This window comes from Pygocentrus nattereri, chromosome 3 (assembly GCF_015220715.1).
Source record: "Pygocentrus nattereri isolate fPygNat1 chromosome 3, fPygNat1.pri, whole genome shotgun sequence".
Taxonomy (NCBI): Eukaryota; Metazoa; Chordata; class Actinopteri; order Characiformes; family Serrasalmidae; genus Pygocentrus; species Pygocentrus nattereri.
The window spans coordinates 16,042,448-16,066,264 of record NC_051213.1 but is presented as its reverse complement, the minus strand read 5'-3'; the positions used below and the strand labels follow the sequence as shown (position 1 = coordinate 16,066,264).

At 38.8% G+C, this 23,817-nt stretch overlaps 3 protein-coding genes across 4 annotated transcripts in view; all 3 read left to right on the top strand.

Annotated features, from left to right (window-relative positions):
• Positions 1-210: 210 nt before the first annotated feature.
• Positions 211-8,862, top strand: si:dkey-7j14.6 (uncharacterized protein LOC556585 homolog). Its single transcript, XM_017713114.2, has 7 exons — positions 211-362; positions 1,406-1,600; positions 3,492-3,593; positions 4,123-4,179; positions 4,410-4,562; positions 6,938-7,057; positions 8,452-8,862. Exons 2-7 carry the CDS (start codon positions 1,430-1,432, stop codon positions 8,557-8,559), a joined length of 711 nt encoding a protein of 236 aa, XP_017568603.1. The 5' UTR covers positions 211-362; positions 1,406-1,429; the 3' UTR covers positions 8,560-8,862.
• A 3,410-nt stretch (positions 8,863-12,272) lies between these two features.
• Positions 12,273-19,603, top strand: si:dkey-7j14.5 (uncharacterized protein LOC556563 homolog). 2 transcript variants are annotated; one of them, XM_037536683.1, is made up of 8 exons: positions 12,273-12,425; positions 12,605-12,693; positions 13,863-13,973; positions 14,386-14,442; positions 15,328-15,444; positions 16,060-16,128; positions 16,673-16,786; positions 18,272-19,603. In XM_037536683.1, exons 2-8 carry the CDS (start codon positions 12,640-12,642, stop codon positions 18,356-18,358), a joined length of 609 nt encoding a protein of 202 aa, XP_037392580.1. In that variant the 5' UTR covers positions 12,273-12,425; positions 12,605-12,639; the 3' UTR covers positions 18,359-19,603. The 2 variants fall into 2 exon arrangements, with proteins under 2 accessions (XP_037392580.1, XP_037392581.1); XM_037536684.1 differs by lacking the exon at positions 16,060-16,128.
• Positions 19,604-20,437: 834 nt separating this feature from the next.
• Positions 20,438-23,817, top strand: part of nudt17 (nudix (nucleoside diphosphate linked moiety X)-type motif 17) — a 5,771-nt gene continuing 2,391 nt past the window's right edge. The window contains exons 1-5 of the mRNA XM_017713111.2: positions 20,438-20,761; positions 20,869-20,985; positions 21,307-21,490; positions 23,173-23,198; positions 23,300-23,395. Coding sequence (XP_017568600.1) covers positions 20,687-20,761; positions 20,869-20,985; positions 21,307-21,490; positions 23,173-23,198; positions 23,300-23,395 — 498 coding nt within the window. The 5' untranslated portion in view covers positions 20,438-20,686. The remainder of the gene's footprint in view (positions 20,762-20,868; positions 20,986-21,306; positions 21,491-23,172; positions 23,199-23,299; positions 23,396-23,817) is intronic.

Sequence of the window (23,817 nt, the reverse complement as noted above, 5' to 3'; positions counted from 1 at the left end):
TTACTCTGTGCGAAGTCCAGTGGCTCCAAAGGAGTTAATATTCTTCCCTAGGATTTGGGCTGCGTCCCAGTAGTTCAGTAAAACTTGCTTTCAGTTGTCTTGCCCTTGATTTTACCTGATCGACAAGTCATGTGGATCCGCAGGCGTCTTAAATCAGACGTTATGTTTAGCGAGACCGTGGGCTTTAGATCAGGAACTAGTGAAAGCAGACGGGAAAGGCTGGTTTATCCATCTATTCAGACACGGCCCTGTAGTTCCCGTATATGATGAAGACTGAAAACTAAACCGAAACTAAACAGTAGCGACGGTTATACGCGGCTAAGATTAATAATACGGTAACTTCTGGAGGCGTTAAAGCACAGGTGAGTTTGGCAGAAGCTGTAAGGCTTCGTCTGAGTCGGCATCACTGCTAAAATGACAGAGAGAGAAACGACACCTGCGCTCTAGTTTTGTTGACCGTTCCTGTTACAGATCTGAACTAAAGACAACAAAGATGCGCTTTTTACTCGTAAAGCAGGTCTTCAGGTCGTGATAAAGACACTGAAACGCCAAAGCGTGGTTCATAAGCGCTGTATGATGGATCTATAACTAAGCACCGATAAAGCAGTATTTTTTATTGTATTTTGTATTTTGATAAAGCCTAATCTTACAAAATGGCCACTGCTGCCCACGCAGTTTCAGAAAGAACCTGGGAAGGTTACTGGCTCAGCCATTTTCCTTGGCCCTGTTGTAAAAATAAAAATAAAAGAATTATGGTTATTTAAATGTTTGAGAAATTATAGTTTATAACTGGACATATAGTTAAGCATGACAGTGATTATCAATGTGCTTACAGTCTACACTATTGCATATATATATATATATATATATATATATATATATATATATATGCGTTGAAACGATAGTACACTGTAGTTTCCCAAACTTAACATTAGTTAAGGTTATGGAAGCGAGCATACTTCTGGAGGTATAAACGCACTGGTAGGTTTGCTCAACAGGCCTTTGTCTGTATTGTCTAGAAACCTACTTTTGAAATGTCTTTATTATGAGACAAACTAAACCTGCGCTCAAGATTACCTTGAATTATTGTTGCTGTTACGAATGTAAAGACAAAGTTGTTGTTTTATTTTGAATAAAACTGAAGATCATCATGAAGATATAAGACGTGTATACGGGTTGACCGTTTAAGCGTTTAATAGCGTAAAGTAGCACAGATGAAACCGACGTGCTCCTCCTGTGATTACGCGCATGCGTAAAAACGTCAAGCCCTGGGCCTGATTTTCTCCTGAGGATTATTCGCCAAGCCTAAATGCTAGAGGAATGTTGTTTTAGCAGAAATAAACCCCGAAATAAATGTCAGTGTGCACCCAGTGCTGGAAGTGTCGAGTGTCGATTTTTTTTACAGGTTTGGATCCCGTAATCTTGGGAAATGGCCACATCCGTGACTGCTGCTGCTCATGGAGTTCGGGTGGTGACCCACATCATCCCTCTGGACACCCCTGCGCCTCCATGTCCTACTGAGAGCAAAGAGAGCCAGATGAAGTCAAGCTTGCCTCACATGACCAGGTTGTTCCTGAAAGCAGAGCCCGTGGCCCTGGGGGTAAGTGCAGTCGTTCATAATAAATCCTTGAGTCCTTGCCATGGAGTAAAATGATGTGTTCATGCAGATGGAACACTAGAGGGCGCCCGCGAGAGAGTCCCTAGTTACTGACAGTGAATGGCGCCAAATGGATAAAATAATAATTAAAAATTGTAGTCTTTCACAAAGAAAGCTTTTTTAACTTAAAAAGTTAAAGGAAAATAGTATTACTTAAGAATTAACAAGAAGTGAAAGCTAACTGGTCGCTCCATGGCAACACCCGAGCACAGCAGCAGAAATATCCTGCATTGAAAAATGAAAAATATTGTAAATAAGCGTATTATAATTACAGCTGATGCTGGTGTTTGGATGAACACTGAATGTTGTCTTTCTTTTAATAGAACAGAGATTTTACTGAACAGTTTTACATGTTAATGCTTGAAACTCATAGAAACAAAAACTAGCATAGAATATTAGACCTTCTCATACAATTTACTGACGATTTGAAAAACTCCCACTTTAATAATTTCTCCACGTTTGTGAATAATTACATGTCAGAGTGTTTGGGGAAACAGTGAAAGACTATTTACTGTTACACTTGTAACTTCTACAGTTTATTACCAAGTACTGTTTTCTTTGATTCTCTCTTATTTGACAAATTGTCTGTGGGTTCTGTTTTCATGTACCATTTTTATTTTTTTAATTGTATCTTAAATCATGTTAGGGGTAAATGTACAGCTCCAATTACATATAGGAAGAATTAAACATGCAAATTTATACTAAACCTATTAAAATCAAGGATAATGCATCCACCCAGAAATAACAAGTAACATATTACAATAAGAAAATAAAATATTAATAATTTAAAAGGAAATAAAACGTTAAAATTAATAATACATTTGGCCAGTATATGTCATACATGCATATCTAGGTTGCTCAGTGCAGTGTTTTTAATTAATTTCATTGAACAGAATGTAATGCGGAGTGAAGAGGCGGACACGTATGTGGAGATAAGCCACTTTTATTAAGGGCAAATCCAGGGTCAAACCTCAAACAAGAAACAATAAAGACAAGGAGCAAACACAGGGCTTAAATATAACAGGGATGATGAGGGACAGATGGGCACAATCAGGGGCGGACAAGTCACGAAACAAGGGGCCGGACTAGATGGAAAAAACAAATGCACGTGGACAATCAAAAAGTAAACAGAAAAAGCACATTGAGTAGTAGGAGGAGCCAACCGTGACATAGAAATGATGTCTTTTTAGCTTTGTTTAGCTTTAGCTTGTAATAGTTTAGCTTTAGTTCGAAATAAGGAATCGTAAAACATTCGTCACTGCAGGACAGCCTAAAATTAGGATGCCATGACACTGAATCTGTGTATATGAAATTTGGCTAGCAAGGATAACAGTTTCATAACCTCATTTATTATACTTGAATTAGTATCATAGTTTAGGAACAAGATCGTCATCTCATTTACAGAAATAAATTTGACATGACATGAATGTTGTTTCTGTTCTGTTTGGCGTTTTCAGTCCAAAATGTCGGCAGAGCTATCGCAGCACCATCTAGCAGCGGTTGTCAAAAAAGCACCAGAGTTTCGTCTTGTGGGCTTCTGTACTCTTTGGAAAAGAAATTAAACCCTAGCATTACATCTAAGCAGTGCTGCTTGGCTGATTAGCTCATAGGGGTGGAGAATATGAGCTCAAATTTATATCACAGGATTTTAAAAAAGGAAATTTATTTGTAATGCTAATAATAGTAATATCACTAACAAAACGACACAGAAATAATAATGCAGTCATTGTTATTACTATTATAACACTTATATAATAACCATACATTGTATTATAATTATATAATACTGTATAAAAATATGTTTTAATTTATTTTTTGTTTTGTCTTCTGATAGACTCTGCAGGTGTTCGTTGGGTTTGTGATGATTGCTGTGGGAATAATTACTTTGGTCGCAGGTACGCAACATGGAGAAGTCCCCCTGGGTCTTGGAATATCGGTGAGTGTTCACACCTCTTGCCCCTGCCACTTAACCTTTAGCCCTCCATTTTGCACGTTCATGACTAGGAATAGGATGTCCCAATTTTCATCGAGATAGAGGGGTAGGATAAGGTGTTAGGGCTGCATGACCCTCCAGACAGAGGGTCATGCAGAAAAAACACTCAAGATGGCTGCCAGAGCGATCAAAGAAACCCACAAATGTGATTATATTCTCTGTTAAAAAAATGACAGTAACCAATGGATTATCTTAGTTTCATGTCGTTTCACTATATTATGGTCTTTTTCTCCACAACAAGCATTAAAAAAGTTCTGACTTACTCTTTTAAATAAGTTAAATCTTATTATCCTTTAAATTCAGTTATTTACTCTTTTTATCCTGTAATTTCAGTGATGATTACTGTTACGCCATCATCTTCTGTTTTCAAGCCATGGGTTTCATTTGATTTAATCTGGAAATATCAAGTTAATAAGCACAGATAGTGAGCTTACAGAAATGAAGTATTAAACAATTTACTCTTTTTTTCTAGTGTATCATCTGTGGATCTGTAACTTTGGCTGCACACAAGGGAACCTCTCTTCGCCTTGTAAGTGATTCACTCAGCAAATCATAGGATAAACGGTTGTGGTTGTGGTTTTTAACAAAGTTACAATGCAGTGATTTCATCAAGCTTCCTGAGTTACTCTTCTTACAATTTTTCCTGTCTATTTTTTCACCTTTTTATATATTTGAAGTTCCTGTATCACACTTCATAAAATTTAATGCTCTAAAATGATATATGGTGATATTTTATTTGTTTTTTTTTTTCCTGTTCAGATTAAAAGCACTTTGGCCCTGAACATCATTGGCACACTGCTGTCCATTTCAGGCATCTGCTACTTCTGCGTTGAGCTTGCCATCAGACCTGATCTGGATGATTTTTCCTACAGGGGGTACTGGGATTACTGGTATATGGCAATGCGATTCACTGTGAGTGTCCTAAACCCATTGCTGTCTGCAGTGTTGTTTTCTGGGTACAGAAAGTTTTTTGTAAAAAGTACTGATCCTGCATTGTGCACAGTAGTTTAGTTTGTCTAGAATTGGAAGTAGGGGTGTGGGAAAAAAATCGATTCTTGGATGCATCACGATTCTGAATCGAGTCACAAATGTCAAAAATCGATTTTCAGGGTGAAAGGGGGCTAATAAAGTATTTAGAGAAATTGATGGACTACAGTCTGTAATTGTAGAACTACAAAGTGCAGCTATATAGTAAGTGGAGCTGATAAAATGGACAATGAGCATAGAAACAAGGAGGTGGTCATAGTTTTATGCCTGATCGGTGTATACACAGATGTGACATTCAGAGTCCTTGTTAAACTTCAGCAACACTTTAGCCTCAAAATTCTCAACAGTGACTGTATCTCTGTTTGCAGTGAGAATCAGGCCTGAATAGTCTCTCCACTGTTGCTGTTGCGGCTCCACAGCAGAACTAGATTTTTAGGTAAAATAACATAATCCTCCTGTACTGTAAAATCATTATAACACACAGTACTACCACAGTTTTCACAATAAATGGTCTTAAATGCTGGATTTAATGCATAACTGATAATTCACCAACCTTTAAAGCTGAAGACTGACTTGCAGACTGCTGGACATACAGCAACACAGATGATGAAAACGCAAAAGACAGAGATTTGAGAAGGACAGCTTCTCTTTCTCCTTCTCTTTCGAATGTCCGGTTCCACCTCAGACACTATTTAAGGTGGAACAGGACAATTCGAACGAGAAGCTGGAGGATGAGAAGCGACTTCAGCCTCGCAAAAAGTCAAACATTGAGAGACATTTTACAGAAAAACTCACAGAAATGTTTCTTGAGATGCGAGAAAAGCAGCTACAGCTGAGCTAAAGGTTAAAGCAGAGCAAAGTAAGTCTGCATTTATATTTTCAGCCTATACTAGAACATCAGCACATGCTGAGATATACTTACAGCCAAGAGGGTAAATGGACATAAGGGTTCAATTTTTGTTGAAAGGACAAAACGGCTCTTCTTAACATTTCGGTTGCGATCCCTGAGTTAAGCCTATTAGTAAGGGGTCATCAGCGCATGGGGCGAGTGCCTGCCTGTTTGAGTTGTCCACGCCTCAGTCAAGATTGCACAATCGTCACTAGCCCAGTGAACGTTTGCATTATGTGATTCATTTTTGAGAAATTTCTGAAGGCTGTGGCGAACTTATAGTGAAAACTTTTGCTAAAGCTACACAAAAATTTGTAGCTACACAAAAATTTGTAGCTACCTACCAAAGTAGTGCGCTACTTATCTACTCCTCCATCTCTCCACACGTCCGGTCTCACAGATATTTAACTGACAGTGACCCCCCCCCAACTCTCTACAACGAGACCAAATCCGAAGTTATAAAATCACTAAAGAAAACGGGTAGGCTGGCTGTATTGTGCTGCATGGACATCCACTGCCACTGGATCTTATTTCACTGTAACTGTGCATTTTATCGCAGATGAGTGGCAGCAGCGTCTAATGCCCATCCTGTGCATCTAATGCTGTTGGAGCCTTCTGCCCTGATCGGGTGCCACTGCTCACCAGCCATCGGCTTGACCACCGCTGTTGCTGCTGCTGCATTATATCATAAGCTAATCAAATTAGCCACCGCTTTCTGGTTTTTTTGCTTCATAGTAACAATGTTTGCTATCCGGTGTCAACCAGAGGAGGATGGGTTCTGAGTCTTGGTTCCTCTCAAGGTTTCTTCCTCTTTTAGGGAGATTTCCTTGCCACTGTTGCCACTGGCTTGCTCATGGGGGCTTGGACCCAGATTTTTCTTTTCTTTCTTTCTTTAATACAGATTTTTCTGTAAAGCTGCTATGTGACAACACCTGTTGTAAAAAGCGCTATATAAATAAACTTTGCTTACTTGCTTGCTAATGTGCTCCAAGCAAAAGCAGTGAATATTGAGAGCCTTCCTGTTCACTTTGTTTTATTAATAAATAAATGGAAAATTCATTACAGATCATTACAAATACTTTAAAAGTACCAAGTCATCACACAGTGAGAAAAAAATAAATCCTGTATAGAAAAATATAATCGTTTTATAATTGCAATGCAGCCCTCTGAATCATAATCAAATCGAATCGTGAGGTGCCTAAAGATTCCCACCCCTACTTGGAAGCATGTGTCTTTAAAACTCCTCTAATTGCTGCATTGTTACTTTTATTGTAACAGTGCTCAAATGCCAGATGTGCACAAAGGCTTTTTCTAAAGTGGGTAGTTTATAGCACAGCCATGCTTCCTGTATAACTAAAGTTGATTGCCTGAGTCATATTTGTCATTCCTTTCTTGTGTTTGTGTTCTGTAGACTATACAGGATGGACTGAATGGTGTGCTGTTAGTTTTTTCTGTGTTGGAGGTGTGTGTCTGTATCACACTTGTCGTCTTTTCCTGCAAGGCCAGCCGTCCAGCCTCTGAGACCAAAATGGTAAGGCGGAATTAACCAATAATTTTCCGTGCTGCTTCCATGACTCAGGACCCTAACATTTACTCATGATTTTTTGCTCTGCTTATAGTATGTGCACATGAAAAGCCAATCACATTTGTGAAGCATGAAGAGTATTTTTAAAGAAATCTTTATAAATATATTGAAATTAAAGCAAAAAGTCAAATTTATAATACATTAAGCTTATTGGAATAAACTTATGTAGTATAATATTGTTTATGTTAGTGATGTTAATAATGTTAAATAACTGCAAGAATAGAAACATTGTTGCTTGATGCTTTTTCTTTGCAATGAAACATGCATTTTAATTTACTATTTCACTTTTCACCTTACTTGTAACACAAAATACTGGGTACATACAGTGTGTGTCCAAACTTTGTAGACACTTGCTCATCCAATATTTCCTTGAAAATCAAGGATATTAATAAAGAGCAGTAACAGCATCTACTTCTCTGGGAAGGCTTTACATTAGATGTTGGAACATTGCTCTGGGGATTTGATTGCATTCAGCTGCAAGAGTATTATGTCAGGTACTATTGTTGGTTGATTAGTTCTGTATCATATTGAAATGACCATTTCAAATTACTGGTCACCTGCAAAACCAGAATATTTTGTGTTTTGGATGCCAGTATGCTGGTCAACCAGCACCTGATCAGCACTAGATGTAATTCATGCTGGTATCTGCTGTTTTTTTTCAGCAGGGAGAGCAGTGTACAACATGTGAGAATTTATTTGATGCATGTGGAATATAAATTTTACCCAGTTGACCCATGTCATTCATCTGTTCCAACAGTTTACTGCACAGTTTAAACAATGTTGGAACAAAGAGCAAGTAAGCTATGTTAAGTGCAAGCGTGGTCTGTATGCAAGTTTCCTAACACCACATTGTAATCTTCCCTCACTTGTGAAATACATTGTAATCTGTAAGCTCACTTGTGAAATACAACACTAAACCACTACATAGTGCCCCACAAATGACTTTTTTTCACACCCACAGAGAAAGTCTGTTTCCAGTGTAAAAATGTGAACTATATACTATAGCAGTCTAGTGCACTGTAGTAATACATTTGGCATGAATATCAGTCGTAAGCAGGAAGAGGAGTTATTCATAAAAAAAACACATTTCTTAGTGCCAGGAGTCTTTAAATTGGAACCCCCCAACATTGCATTTCACCATTTTGTCCTGTAGCACAGAGCACTGTTCTATTGATTTTGTAACGTGAATGGGTGTCAGTAGGTATAAGCTTACGTCAGCAGAAATGGTTCACACACTGTATGACCATATATAAACCTTGTGTTATGGCTTGTACACATATAATGTTGACAACAATGCATGTGACTGCTGTAATTTATGCGTCTGTTGTGGTGGATTGCAGGTGGTAAAGGTGCAGACATCTGACCAGCTGTGCTATGGCAGCCATGATGCTCTCCTGACTGGAAAGGATGTTGGGGCTTGTGATCACCCTCCAGCCTACGAACCCTAAATGGGCACTTTTTTTTTTCACATAACTATATGCCAAGCAAAGGGTTCTTATGCAGGACAATCATTATAGCATCTGAACTGACATAATAGCTTCTCTTATTTTACTCATTCTTTTTTTGCCATAGTAACTTAGTATATAGAGTATAGTAAGTCTTCAGCAGTTTAATTTCACTTACCCAGCTTACCCACTTACCCAACAGATTGTCTTTATTGTGCCTTGTGTAGCTTGTTACAATGTTTTTTTTTATTTTTTTATTTTATTGAGTTCACTGGGCTAAACTCCTGTAATTAAATCAGAAGTGCATTTCGTGTGTACGCCTCAGTTCATTGTGCAAACCAGCGAAAATTCTCAGTGAGTCAGAGACATAAACCATGTTGATTTGGTCTCCTCAGCCAGTAGAGCAGAGTAATGTTATACATTTGTTCATTGTGTCTTTGTTCAGCTAGCAAAGGTGCATTTAACACACTCTGAGACTCTGTGTAGGCTTTTTTTACAGTACATACGGTCATCTTCAAATTTTTTGATGTTCTTCATGAAAATAAATTTTAGTATTTAATATATTTAATAAACCACACATGCAGTGAGAGATATTTGGGGCTTTAACAAATGGGTACACTGCATATGTTTAACACTATCTTGGAACAAAAAAAATTACTTAATAGATTTCAAAATTTTCTTAATATTTAGTGAAAAGCCTCTCATGGCTAGAATAACCGCTGCATTTGTGATGCTTTAAAAAGTTGGAGAACACTTGCTGAGGGATCTTGGGACACTCCTAAATAGAGAACATTTCCAGTTCCTTGATATCTTTGGGTCTTTGCTTTTTTTGCTCTCTTCAATACACACTGTAGGTTTTCATTTGTATTAGATCTAGAAGACAATTGCAAAGTTTTGATTCTGTGTTCCAGCAACCATTTCTGTGGGGATTTTGATGGCCGTTTGGGAGTCATTATCTTGCTGAAGGGTCCAAAAAAAAGATTTTTAAAAGATCCTTAATCAATGCCCCACTAATTAAAGACAGAGGATGCACAACAACCTCAATAACACTCAATGGTTGTAGTGTTCTCAAAGTGTGAAACCAAAAAAGCTCTCTCTGGTAACTTCCTGTCAACATCACCCCCTCGATGTACAAGCCCATTTGTAAAAAAGTTGGATGCTGTGCAAAATGTAAATAAAAATATAATACAACAATGTGCAAATCATTTAAACTCTATATTTAATTGAAAATAATACAAAGACAATATGTCAAATGTTGAAACTGAGTAATTGTATTGAATCTTTTGCCAGCAACACATTTCAAAAAAGCTGGGATAGGGACATGTTTACCACAGTGTTGCATCATCTCTTCTTCTAACAGTCTAAGGTTTTTTTGGAACTGAGTAGACCAACACTGTAGTATTGAAAGTGAAATGTTCTTCCATTCTTGCTTGATATAGGATTTCAACAGCTCAACATCATCAGCATCCTCATGCCTCTTGTGGTTGTCATCATTCTCACACTCTATAGTGACTGACATCCACTTCCCACTGTTACTTGAAGGCTTTGTTGGCATGTGAGTCCTTTCCACCCTCTCATGACTGTCGTCGGGGCAAATGGGTTGGGTGACAGACACTGTATATTAGCATCAATGGTGCTTTCACAGATGTGCAACTCATCCATGCCATGTGCACTAATGCACTCCTATACCATCACGGATGTGGGCTTTTGAACTCTGCCCTGAAAACAGGCCGGATGGTTCCTCTCCTCTTGGTGTCCATGGTTTCCAAAAAAACTTTGTTGTAATTTGTAGACCACAGGACACTTTTCCACTTCAGCTCGGTCCATCTTAAATGAGCTCAGGACCACACTGTGTTTTTTGGAAATGTTTCTGAACCTTTGCAGTGATTTCAACTTCAGAATTGTGTCTTATTTTAATGCAGTGCCACCTGAGGGCCTTAAGATCATGTCCAGCCAATACTGGTTTTCGGCATTGTCATCTGCATACAGAGTTGTCTCCAGATTCTCTGAATCGTTTGATGACATTATGTGTCTTAGATAATGAAGTTCTTTTACATTGAGAAACATTATTCTTCAATTGTTGCATTTTTCCATGTACAGTCTTTCACAGAGTGGTGAACCTCTCCCCATCTTTACTACGGAATGACTCAGCCTCTCTGGGTAGCTCGTTTTACATCAAATCACGTTACTGACACAGTTTCCAATTAATCTTATTTGTGAGACATTACACCAGGGTTTTTTTTTTTTTTTAGTATTATACAACTTTGTTGCCCCATCCCTACTTTTTTGAGCCATGTTGCTGGCAGTGTAACAAGCTGCTGTAAAAATTACATTCTTCAGAAGCATCCACGCAACCACAATGATGAATGAATTCAGCTACTTAAAACTGGAATTCCTGTTTTTTTTAATTTCTCCATATCTTGTAATTCAGAGTGGAATATAACAGTCATATTTACTACCCAAATAAAAATACACATATCGTCTTAGTTTTTATATACAATGGTAATAGCACAATAAAATAGTTATGATAATGGTAATTCTGAAAAATGTGTTTCTTTGTGTACTTTTTTCCTTTTTATCTTTTATCCTGTGTGTACATCTCCATGAATTAATTAACAAATGTGTTTAAGGCTGAAACGTTATCAACTTTCAGCAAAAAAATATCAAATTCCTAAATCAGGCAGCATATTTTTCTCAGAGGCATTATGTGCTTTAGACTTTTGGTACCTATCATGACCGCTTTGAAAAACAGTGACTCTAAGTTTCTCTAGATTGCAGAATTTCACATCAAACCACTTTGAATGACTTAACATGTTGTTAGCATATTAATCTTATTAACATATTAATGATATAATTATGTAGAAACTGTGAAAAATGTATGTAATTTCCTTTTAAGGTGCACCCACTGCTGACACAGGTGTTCAACTGCGCATTCCCAGCTTCAAGCACTGGCAATAGCAAAGGACGCTTTGGAGCTGCCGCACATGAGCCTAAGATCATCATGCCCAATGCCAAGTGTCAGCTGGAGAGTTATGAACATCCCCAAGCTTTTAGCTGTGGGGTTTTCTGTAGATGCAGCTCCGTCCAGTACCTTTGGGATGAGCTGAAGTGATCCAGACCTCACAGCAATGTTCCAATATCTAAAGCCTTCCCAAAAGAGCAGAGCCTGTTACTGCAGTAAAGGGGGACAAATCCCCTCTTAACACCCTTTGATCTCTTAAGAAACGGTGACATGCAGTGCTCATAGGAAACGTGCAGCAGTGCGTATTCAGAACGTCCTGCAGTCCGCCAGACAAGCCCCCAAAATCCTTTACATAATTCATAAGTGGGTTAAAAATACACCAGGCCGGGGCTCCTCCATCATGTGAAGTGCTGCATGAGTGTCCTGCCGAGAGAGAGAGAGAGAGACAGACAGACAGAGAGAGAGAGAGAGAGAGAGAGAGAGAGAGAGAGACAGACAGACAGAGAGAGAGAGAGAGAGAGAGAGAGAGAGAGAGAGAGAGACCGAGAGAGAGAGAAAGAGAGAGAGAGAGAGAGAGACAGACAGACACAGAGAGAGAGAGAGACCGAGAGAGAGGAGAGAGAGAGAGAGACAGAGACAGAGAGAGAGAGAGAGAGAGAGATGGAGAGAGAGAGAGAGAGAGAGAGAGAGAGACGGAGAGAGAGAGAGAGAGAGAGACGGAGAGAGAGAGAGAGAGAGAGAGAGAGAGACGGAGAGAGAGAGAGAGAGAGAGAGGCTGAGTTTTTCCCGCCTCCAATCGCCTCCCATGATTACATCAATAGTGCTGCATCGTGCTCGCGCCCAGGCTGCAGCGACCCCTCCTCGATTTGCACGAGGCCAGCTCTGCACAGCTGCTCTGCAGAACAAGGTAAGAAGCGCTTATAGAAGCACACGCACGCGCCCAAAACGCTCACATTTACAGCCGCAGGGGATTCTCACTTTTAAGGGCGAAGGCTGTGGGGCTGTGCGCGTGCAGTGCATGATGCCAGAGGAGGCTGCGCGTGTGTTCTGATGCTGTGATCGTTAACTTGCTGTATTTGGTGACAGTGCTTTGGCGCTCAGCCCCGACTGGAGTCAGAGCGATGTACCCGTCTCAGATGAAAGCGTTCAAAAGCGCCGAGCCCAAAACCCTCGGGGTGAGTTGCTCTCCAGCCTTCCAGCTGTGCTGTGCTACACCACACTACAGCAAAGCCGCTCATTTAGCCATGGAACTACACGTTATGACGGCAGGGCAGTCAGTGACCTCGTGGGAATGTTATTCAGGCAGATTTAATTATTTATTTGTTTCTGCAGCTGACTGGGTGTGTTAGACATCAACGCTTGTTTTTGGCACCAAAACACTTGGCATTGCTCAAAACGAAGCGCATGTTAGTGCCTTTATTAAATGATATCAGACTCTCGTCCGAAGGAAACGCCCGTTACTGAGCCACGCACGCACACACCCATGCACATAAACAAACAAGCAGGCTGAGAGATGGAGCAGAGCTTTAGAGCAGCGCCATCAGTCTTACACGCCACCTCTTTAAGGCACATTTCAGACGAGAGTTTGACGGATGGTAAACAAACTGCATCAATAACATACAGGACTCTGACTCTGCCCACTATACAGCACATTTTCAGTTCATTTTAAAGAGCATCTTGTTTGGGGGGTATGCTATGAATTGCCTTTCATTTGCATTCAATATTACTTTATTCCCATTGACTCTGTAGCTGTGTCTGTTTTTCTGTAGCTATGTCTGTTTTTCGAAATGAGTGGCTTCATTATTGTTGTATCTAGCTAGAAAAGCACTCTTGCTGTTTATCAGCCTTATCTCTATCTGTAGCATGTGGCCAGTTAGAGCTGTTTTGGCATGTTTCATTACACTTACTTGAAAAAAAAGGAAACGTGTTGAGTTGAAACATGTTCATCAGCACTGTGGCAACAAAGTGCCCTGTCTCTAGAATGGTAACTTCACATTAGGCAGAAATAAACAACATTCTTAACTATGAATTGAATTGAAATGAATGGAACAAGATTTTTAAAGTAAAGCATTTCTATTGCATCATGAAATTGAAACATTTTGTGATGAGCAGCTGGCATATTTGAATTCTGAATAAAAGTAAAATAAATAAATAAAAAAGACAAAAATGGAGATACAAGGTTTGGTTCTGGTGTTATAATAAGACATAGCCAGTAGCCGTTTTTTTTGTTCTTGTACCAGAAAATAACTGTCTGTGATAATCAATCATGTGCTACAGAGAAGACAGGTAGAGTTTAAGCTGAAAAACACCAGGGTATTCCTTAAACTGTTTATCTTGTCTTTAGGCAGTGGAGATCATTATTGGCACACTGGCAGTCATTCTGAGCACGATTGTCTATAAACTGCACTACCACATCCAGAGGGAGATCATCATCCTCATTCTCAATGGTGCACAGGTGAGGCTGGAATCCAATTACAGAGCTAATGTTTTAAAACAGAACAATCAAATAAAAAGCCTACAGACAAGATGAGTTGAGTGGACTTAGAAAATATAATTTCACTGGTTTATGGTACAAATATGTTCCCTGACTAAAGGTTCTGAGGTGTACCTTTGAGAGTACTGTCCCAGTGACAGGGATCTATATAAATTCATTCTTTAACAATCAGTAATTATTCATATTTAATAGTAAGATCTGTAATGAGAGGAAAGGTTAACTAATAGCCATAAGGTTGAATTTTGGCTGGGCTTTTGTGCTGGTTAAACACACAGTTCACAGTGCAGAGAAATATATAGGGCCATTAGCAGGTTGTTTGGCTGTTTTAAAACTGTTGGTGTAATATAATGTTTTTTGTTGCTGCTTTCTACAGCTCATTATCACTGGAATTGTCTTGGTGCACGCTGGTAGGAGGCCTACTAAATGTCTGGTATGACACATTATATTCTCTAACATTTGTCTTCAGATCACAACAATAAAATGGATGTTTTTAATGACTGAACAAGTTTATAAAAAATCCTGAGTAACTCACAAACACACGCTTACTACATTTTTACAATAAATGTCTACTATAAATTCTATTAAGCCTCTTTATGCTAGAAACTGCTGGGCAAGTGCAATACAGAGCCTTGGAGAACACCCAGTGCTGATTGAAAGCTGAAATCTTGCAACCTCAGCAGCTTCAACAGCTCTGACTTTTTTCTTTTTGTGTGAGCCAAAAGAAAAGGCAAATAGGTAAATGCCACTGTCTTGCTATTGTCCAGTTTATTAAAAGATGCTGTGCTTGTTTTTTTCAGTTCCTCATGCTTGTCGACGCTGTCCCTTAAATGCAGTTTCAAACAGTGGACAGCTCGAGTCAATTTTATCCACTTGAATCTGCTGCTGCACTGCTCTCTTGATGCGCTTGCATGAAAATGCTAACTACTCAACTCAAAGGCTGATTTATTGTACCTGCAGTGACATCAAATGACAAAGCCTCCTTCTTTACAGCATTTATAGCTATAGTAACCCCAGGGATGCTGTATTTATTTCATATTTGTTATGTTTTTGTAATTTGACACCTTGAGCTTGTTCCCAGTGGATATTCTATCTGCTGTAATGAGTAGCACTCGCTTTGTCGCTCAGTGAGAGTGCCCAGTCTCTATCATCTGGGAATGTGTTCAGCTGTACTCCTTTTAGACTTAGGGCCACATGGTAGATTTCGGAGTAATCGAAACTGCAGGGTATCCCCATACATTTCAGCCAGTGTAAGTAACCTGAATGCTGCTGGTAATGTTTGTATATTCACTAAAGATTAGTTTTTTTGTTTTCACAGGTGGGTACCAACATTGTTTTGCAGTTGCTGACTGCGGCATTTGACATTGTTGGATTTGGTCTCATGGCCAGACATGTACCTTTTCGTGGGGAATCCTACTATTACAGAGACACTGAGGTAAACACTTGCCATACCATGCAGTTCTACTCTGATTTATCACACCATTTAATAAGCCTGTGTCTTACAGATAGACTGAAAAATGCAGCTGTAACTCACTGCCAGTATTCTATGACCATTTGGCTGAGAGACGTAAAACTAGAATGTATATGCTGAACACTGGCCTTGAAAAAAAGCCCTTGGTTGTGTTGAGATGAAATACATTTGTGCATGGTGAGTTCAAATGCAGTTAAAAAGCTTCTCAATGATGCTCAAATGGGAAAATGTTATACTTTATACATACATATATACATATATATATATATATATATATATATATATATATATATATATATATATATATATATATATTTGTGTGTGTGTGTGACTGAATGCTTGATGTTCAGTCACAAAAAGTGAGAAAAAAGGGAAATTTCATTTTTAATGTCTGATACAGTGATATACTGAAGAGTTATTCTCTGATTAGCTAATAAAATGTAATAGCATCTAGTAGGTACCTCACAACATTAAAAATGAACTCCCACTCAAATAGAAGAATAAGGAGTACACTTTGTAATAAGGTATGTATCACCTGTGAGAAAGGTGTGACTCCAGGCTCTGCCCTGCTCCTTTCAGTGGTGTTGTGATCCACTCCATTCAGTTTGGGCTTGCTGTGGTGAAGGGGAGAAAAGAGGCCATAAGGAGGTGAGTTATATTCTGTCTAGTAAGCTTTTCACATGCATTTTTTTGGCTGGATAGTCTAACACACAGAAGCAGAAGAGGTATTTTTAATGAGAAAAATCAATGGCAATAGTACTTTTGTCTACTTCCTTTGGTTTTATGTAACTGGCTTACACACTTGTATAACATGGAGTGGGTAACAGTTGTTCTTAGCTGATAAGCAAGCCTCTCTGATATTGCAATATAGATTGCCCTTTGAAGTAAAGTATAACATTTTCCATTGTTCCCTTTGAGCATCTCACATATTATTGCATTTTATATAGTAAGTTTTCTTGGTTAGAACTAAATACATACTTAATTTACATGTAGGATCAGTTTACCAGACCTAGATTAGGCCTATACTCAGTTTAAAAAACTAAAAAAAAATCCAATATCAATCACCACTGGTACTGAAATTTAGTGCCAGTATAGGATTAATCCATGTCTGGGAAACTGAGGCATGAAGTGATCATCACTCTGAATGTTATATTTACTTTTTCTGTTATTTTCTTTCTAAATGTAATTGCAGTTTTTGGTGAACGGCATTTTGGGCACTCTGATTGGTTCTTTGGTGCTGGCATGTATAATCGGTTTGGTTGTGGCTCTTTTTGGACTGTACGCCCTGTCTGTTAGTGCTATTAAGGTAAGCACAAGCTGGCCTCACAGGTTATTGCTGTGATGCTTTACATTTTTCAGGGTTTTCTAAACCTGTGCATGCTGAAGAAACAGTACTTCATTTAATTAATTTCTTGTCAAAATGGTCATTAGGTTCAAGTTATTCATTTTTCAAGAGATATTTCTGAGAACATTAGATATAAGATAATCAAGTGCCACAAGAAAGGGGGAAAGTCAAAGTGGAAAAATTCAAAAATAATTGAAAGATGAGAAGGACAGAGAAAATGAGACTTCTGTGTACCATGGAAGACCTGGTAGACCACCAAACTGTCCCCATCAGGCAAACAGCACGTAAAGCTTTCATCTTTGAGAGAGAGGAGAAAATCAAGCTCCACTCTTGCTGAAAGAAATCTACAGTTATTTTTGTCCACATTATGTGTACCTGTCAAGTGTAACATGATGGAGCGATAAGGAGACGGACGCATGTGCGGAGACAAGCGAGTTTTATTTTGGGCAAATCCAGGGTCGTGGTCGGAACAGTCCAGGTTAATACAGCCAACACGGAGAGATCACAGGACAGACATGACAAACAGACCACAGGCTAAACACAGAGAACAAATAGTAAACGTATAACTCAAACAAGCATACCAACAGCACGTCAAAACAAATCAAACAATTCCAACATTCAACACATACATACCCAACACAAGGGGCAAACACAGGGCTTAAATACAAACAAGGATAATGAGGGACAGGCGGAAAACAGGTGGGAACAATCGGGGCGGAGTCACTAAACAAGGGTGCTGGACTAAGAACCAAAACAAAGAAAACAGGTGGACTAGACCAAAACACAAACACGAACACATGGACAGGACTGGGAGGGGCCAGTCATGACATCATGGTTCTGTTACATAAAAAAGAAAATAGACAAAAAGAAGAAAATTTGCAAATCAAACAAAGAAGCTGCTGGTGTTTCTTAGAACAATTGACTGACCAGTCCAGACCTCAACGTCACTGAACGTGATTTGGATTACTAGGTTTGTGAGAAGCAGAAAATGCAGCCAACTTGTAAGACTGAACTTTGGAGGTGTGGAAAAATGACCTGAAAGCAATTCTCCCAGAAAGCAATGAAAGGCATAATAAAGGACAGTGGACACACTAAATATTAAAACGTTGATATCATATTTAGTTGTCAAGGTTTCTGTGTAATGTTCTATTAAAATATGTTTTATTCTCTTTTTTGTAGCACTCATATTAAGAATTTGTACTTTAATGGCTGTTGTGTCAAGCTTTGCATTGTTCTTTTTTTCACTAATGTACAGTGTTACTGTAACTGAGCTATTTGGGTTATGGAAGTTAACCCTGTAGTAATTACAGTGTTAACAGTGTAGTGTACAATGCTGTAACACTACATTGAAGTACATTGTAGTTGAATGTGGGTGTAAAATTAACTTGCTCTGAGTCATTTACTGTTTTTTCATGTTTTCCAATTCTCTTCCCTGTTTGCCCGCAGGAGATGACGCCCATTCCGAACTCCACAGCAAACCCACAGTACGGTTCTGGAGGACAAGCCAAGTCTGGAATGCATGCTGGGAACTGACACTACAAAAGACACTCACAATATATGATCAACAATTTTAGCACAGTTTCACACCAATCAAAAAGAGGACTGTTTCACCTACAAAACACTCACAGGTAAAGAAAAAAAAACCTTTTGTGACTGTAAACAATTTCTATGTAGATAAAATGGCTAGCTGTCTACTGTTTGGCTGTTTTCTCGCCTTCCGGCTCTGAAAATGTGTATGATTTTAATAGCTTAGCTAAATGGCTTCTAGGTCCTCATTCCTTTTGCAATAATAGACAGTAGTTTCTTCGCATGAAAATACATCTGTAGTAGCAACAGTTAACGATAGATACGAATGCTGTATAACTGGAACTGTAAGGGATCTTTTCTGAAATGCTAAACCATGTTAAGACGGATTACTCTCAGACTCTCACAAAATGTTTAAGCTGGATGACAACTGCTTGAGAAACTCAGAAGAACTATGGGTGAAGCAGTATGATATGGTAAACTGGTGCTCATTTGGTGCTTGATTAATGCAAGCCTGGCCTGTAGTACTGTAGGACATCATTTGCATGAAACATCAGGCAAATCATAAAACTAGTGAAAATACTGAACAACAGTTATCAAGCTTTCCCTTAGAAAAGAAGAATTGGGCCGAGAAAGGAATCTACTGAAATTACACAGTAATATATGTCAAATCACCATCAGCATATTTGTAAGAAATAAATAATGCACAAAAAATATGCATTTGCATTTTTGCACTAAAGTATAACCGTATAAAGATTTTGCCAAAGAATGAAAGCTTGATTAATGTTACCCAGTATACTCTAGAAGACACATTTGAAACTGAGTGTGTTTCTAATGGGGAGGAACAATGTCAGAATCATCTAAGTGTGAACACCGATAAATGACTGGCATTGCTTGGCTTTTTTTGTCATCTTGTTTTATCTTTACTGATACTTCAGGAAAGCTATGATGACTGCCAACTTTGTAAGTGCCACCACCTGTGACCAAAATTTTGGACACTCTAAAAACAATAAGTCAGAGGTTGAACCCTCACTCAAGGGCTCAACTGGTGTTGTGAAATCCTCCTGTGGAAGCATGTGTTGTCAGTTCACAATACTGTTTGTGTCAGTATATCATTGCCTTTATGACAGCATGTGAGATTTACATTGTGCCTGTATTATATGACCTCTTTATATGTAGTAATGTGAAATGTAGACAGTTTCATGTGTGTTTATGGATGATTGTTACTTAAAATAAATACAATTTACTACACAATTTTAATTGTTTTTCTAATTTAAGAAATGAAAAGGAAAGCAAGAAAGCAATAAATTACTCTATAGCAGGGCAGCAAAATATAATTAGTAAAAACAGTGCAGAAAAAACAAAGTGAAAAACAAAAAGAAAAAAATGAAATGGTAATGGTAATGGGGAAGGACTCAAAGCTTCACAGCTTGTTCAGCCTGTGGGTAGAAAGTATTCATTATCTGGGTTGTTCAAGATCGGATGCTGCAGTATCCGCTGTGGTAATATATGAGGTTCCCATGACTAATAGCATGAAAATGTGATTAAAACTAGTAGCCTCTGTTTATGTCTTAATGGCTTAAATGTTCATTCATTTACTTTACTGTTTTAGTATTCCTTGTTTTTTTTATTTAGTCTTCAAATTGATCAGTATCAGCTAATTGATGGAGTGATTAGCTATATTAATCTACTGTCACTATTAGCCAGCTAACTGTGTGCAAATGTGTGCTTTGATGTGCAGCAACAGTCAATTGGCATAACAGTAGGTAAAACATAGTTATGCAAGGCTGTCAAATCAAGTAAAAACCCATTTAGCCCTACTGAATGAACAAGCATAACAACTTCAGTCATGTAAGTTGTAACATTGTCTGTCTACACAAACTTCACCTGATGCATCTGTAATAGAATAATCTGGAATTACTATACATATATGTATAGTATTATAGTAAGAATTATATATATATATATATATATATATATATATATATATATATATATATATATATATGCATATGCAATCCACATTACTGTAAATAAATTATTATTTGTCTAACACGCGACTTTTATTATGAAAAAAAAACAGCAGCCATTTTTAGGAGAGCTTCTGTGCCGAGGACTGGGTTTTGGTTTGAGCTGTCACTTCACTTTGGAAAGAGTTTCTCACCTATGGCCTGTGTTTTATGTGGACTAAGACAAGTCTGTTCCTTCGGTTGGCTGTCTTTTTTCTAGCTATCCAGTTATCTTCCTAACGTTCCGTTTTTTTGGCCACAGCTAGCTCGCTCGCCATTTTCCGGCTGCATTAGCCCGTGCTAAATGTTTTTTAAATAATTGTTAAAAATGGAGAAGGTACGAAAAATCCTTGTTCACTTGTCGAAGGATAACGCAGCCCCGCAGTGTGCCCGGTTTGTTCAGGTTGGTTGTGTAAGAGTTAGTGTGTCAGACATGATGAGCAGGGTGTGTTTGTTTGTGTTTTTAACTGTAATTTTATGATCACTGCGACTTCTCCCGTTTGTTTCTAGAGCATTACTGGGCACTTTACAGGAAGCGTTGACGACCAAGCCACTGTGAATTGCTCCCTGGAGAATAATCGATTTGTTCTGTGTGAGGGGAGTCAGGAAGGGGGCGTTACCCTGAAGGTTAGATTTCAACACACATCAGTATGATCAGCATCACCTTCCTTAACATAACGAGGCTGAAGTTAACATGTCTATGAAAGATGTTTGCTATTTCCATTTCTTGGATATCGTAATGTTATCATGTAAAGCAGTGTTTCTTGGTTTTATTGCTTCCCCTGCTCTAATACCTAAACTCCGGAAAGGCTTGTTAATTAGTAGATAAAGTAAATTAGGCCAGCTGGGAGCAGGCGAAACTCTAAAATGTGCAGAGAAAACGAACTGAGGAATCCTGATGTAGATCTTGTGTGTTGTTTGTGGGTTAAACTTACTTTCTGCCTGTAGAGGGCGCCGTTCTGCCCAATCAAATTCCTCTCTCACTCAGAGGCAGCCTCCCTACCTCCAGATACATTGAACCGTGGGGTGGATGTGGGCGTGGCCGTCCTGCTGGAGACAGCCAATCAGAGGCTGTTGCTGACCAGGCGGGCTGCAACACTCAGGATTTTCCCCAATGTATGGGTCCCGCCTGGTGAGTGTGGTGCTGCAGAAAGCGTCCTCCGTCTTCTGATGTAGCAGCCAGAAACCCATGCTCATCTTCTAGCTAAACTTGGCTGTAAGGAGGAGCCTTGAATGTCGGTCTCATTTTGTTCAAGGTCAGAATTTATAAGCCCTATGGGATAAACTATAAAGATGGCAGCAATTGTGGATTTCATTTATAGCAGCAGAAAATGCAGGTTACAATACTGGAGAGAAAAAATCATGAATCCAATCCAGTCCTAAAATGTCTTGAAAGAGCAGACATGCACGTTGTTTGCTGCTCATTTCGTCCTGTGAGGATGTAGAGCTGTTTGAGCATAATGATTTAATTTTAGATGCTGATCTTGTGAAATTAAAACTAGTCCATTTTCAACTTTGGGTTTTTTTTTAATCAAGAATATAGGATCTTGCACTATATGGACAAAAATATGTGTACACATGTCCTAATTTTCGAGTTCCGGTGCTTCAGCCACACTTGTTGCAAAAAGCTTTGTAAAGTTAAACACATGGCCTTACAATCTCCACAGACAAATTTTGGCTATATTATAGGTAGTATTGAAGAGCTCAGTGGCTTTAAACATGGCACTGTCATAGGATGCCTTCAGTTTGTCAAATATCTGTCTGGTTAGATCTGCCCCAGTCAACTGTAAGTGCTATTATTGTAAAATAGAAACATCTAGGAGCAACAGCAGCTCAGCCCAGTAGTGGTAGAACACACAAACTCAGAGCAGTCCTGCTGAGTGCTGAAGTACAAAAGGCATAAAAATCACCTATCCAGTGGTGCATGACACACTACAGAGTTATAAACTGCCTTTGGAGGCAACATCAACTCAAAAAGGGTGTGTCGGAAACTTACTGAAATGGTTTTCCATGGCCGAGCAGCTGCACACAAGCCTAAGATTACTATGTGCATTTCCAAGCGCTGTTTTCAGGGCTTGGGTGTGACCCTCTGTTCCAGTGAATGGTAATGTTAATACTACAGCAAACTTTGTACCGTTTTGTCAAGACTACATGAAGAGTTTGGAGGAATTTCCAGAGCCCTGACCTCAAACACCTTTGGAATTAATTGGAACGTTGATTGCATGTCAGACTTTCTCATTCTGCATCAGTGCCTGACCTCACAAGTGCTCTTTTGACTGAATGCCTACAGACACACTCCAAAATCTTGTGGAAAGCTTTTCCAGAAGAGTGGAGCATGGCTTTTATAGCTGCATACCAGCAAGCTCATACAGATGTGATAGTCAGGTTTACGCATACATTTGGCCATATTCATTATCATTAACATTATCAGTAATGTTTACAGGTGATACATAAGGTTACGATATTGGTGTCGTGTCTTCTTTAGAAACTATGAGCTAAAGATTATAGCACGTGGGCTAAACTGTGAATAAAACTATGAAATAAACCTATTTATAGGTTAAAATTGTGGACTAAAAATTGACTGCTGATCCTAACCTAAAAATGTTATTATATGGTCATTAGTGCTGATCATGTCATAAGGAATTCATTTTTATGGTCAATAGAGTGGACCCTAGATCATCACTTATTCTTTTAAGATCCATATGAACCTCTGAAGCTTTTAACTGAAGTTTCAGGTAATAAAGATAAATGGGGCAAGATTGAGTAATGCTAACACATGTAGCATGAACTAATGATGGTTCTCATTTTCTGCAGGTGGTCATGTGGAAGTGGATGAAAAGGTGTGGTTTTATCCACCTATACCTATACATGCAGAAAACCTTTGTTGCACATCTTCACTCACTTACCAATGGCCTCATTTTCTGTGCTCCTGCTGTGTTAGATGCTGGATGCCGGCCTGAGGGAGCTGAGGGAGGAGACTGGGCTCAAACTTAATCCTGAAGACATCTCCTCTACTCGACTCCTGGGCCTCTGGGAGGTGAGCTAATATTGCTGATTGGGTGCTAAAGTTCAGACTCATGAGGCCAAAATCTGTCAAGTTGCTACAGATTTGTTGTGTGATCACATGAAGCTAAAAGACTATTGCACAGCTTTGGCCAAAAAAAGATCCCCTGAGACACTGAAGGAGTGCTGAAAATGCTGTGCTAAAAGTGTGGTCCAGGGGTCATTATAACCACAGTAACTCAGCTCAGTGTGCTGGGTTTAAATTACATTTTTGCTTTTCTAATCCTGGGTTCTTGTTTAACAGACATCTACATTTACATTTATGGCATTTAGCATATGCTCTTATTTGACTTACAAAAGTGCTTTGTTGTCCACTCTGAGAATGTATCCTAGCTAGTACAAATATGTTAGTCCAAACTACCCTTGAGCTCACACACTGCCGGATGCAAAAACAGT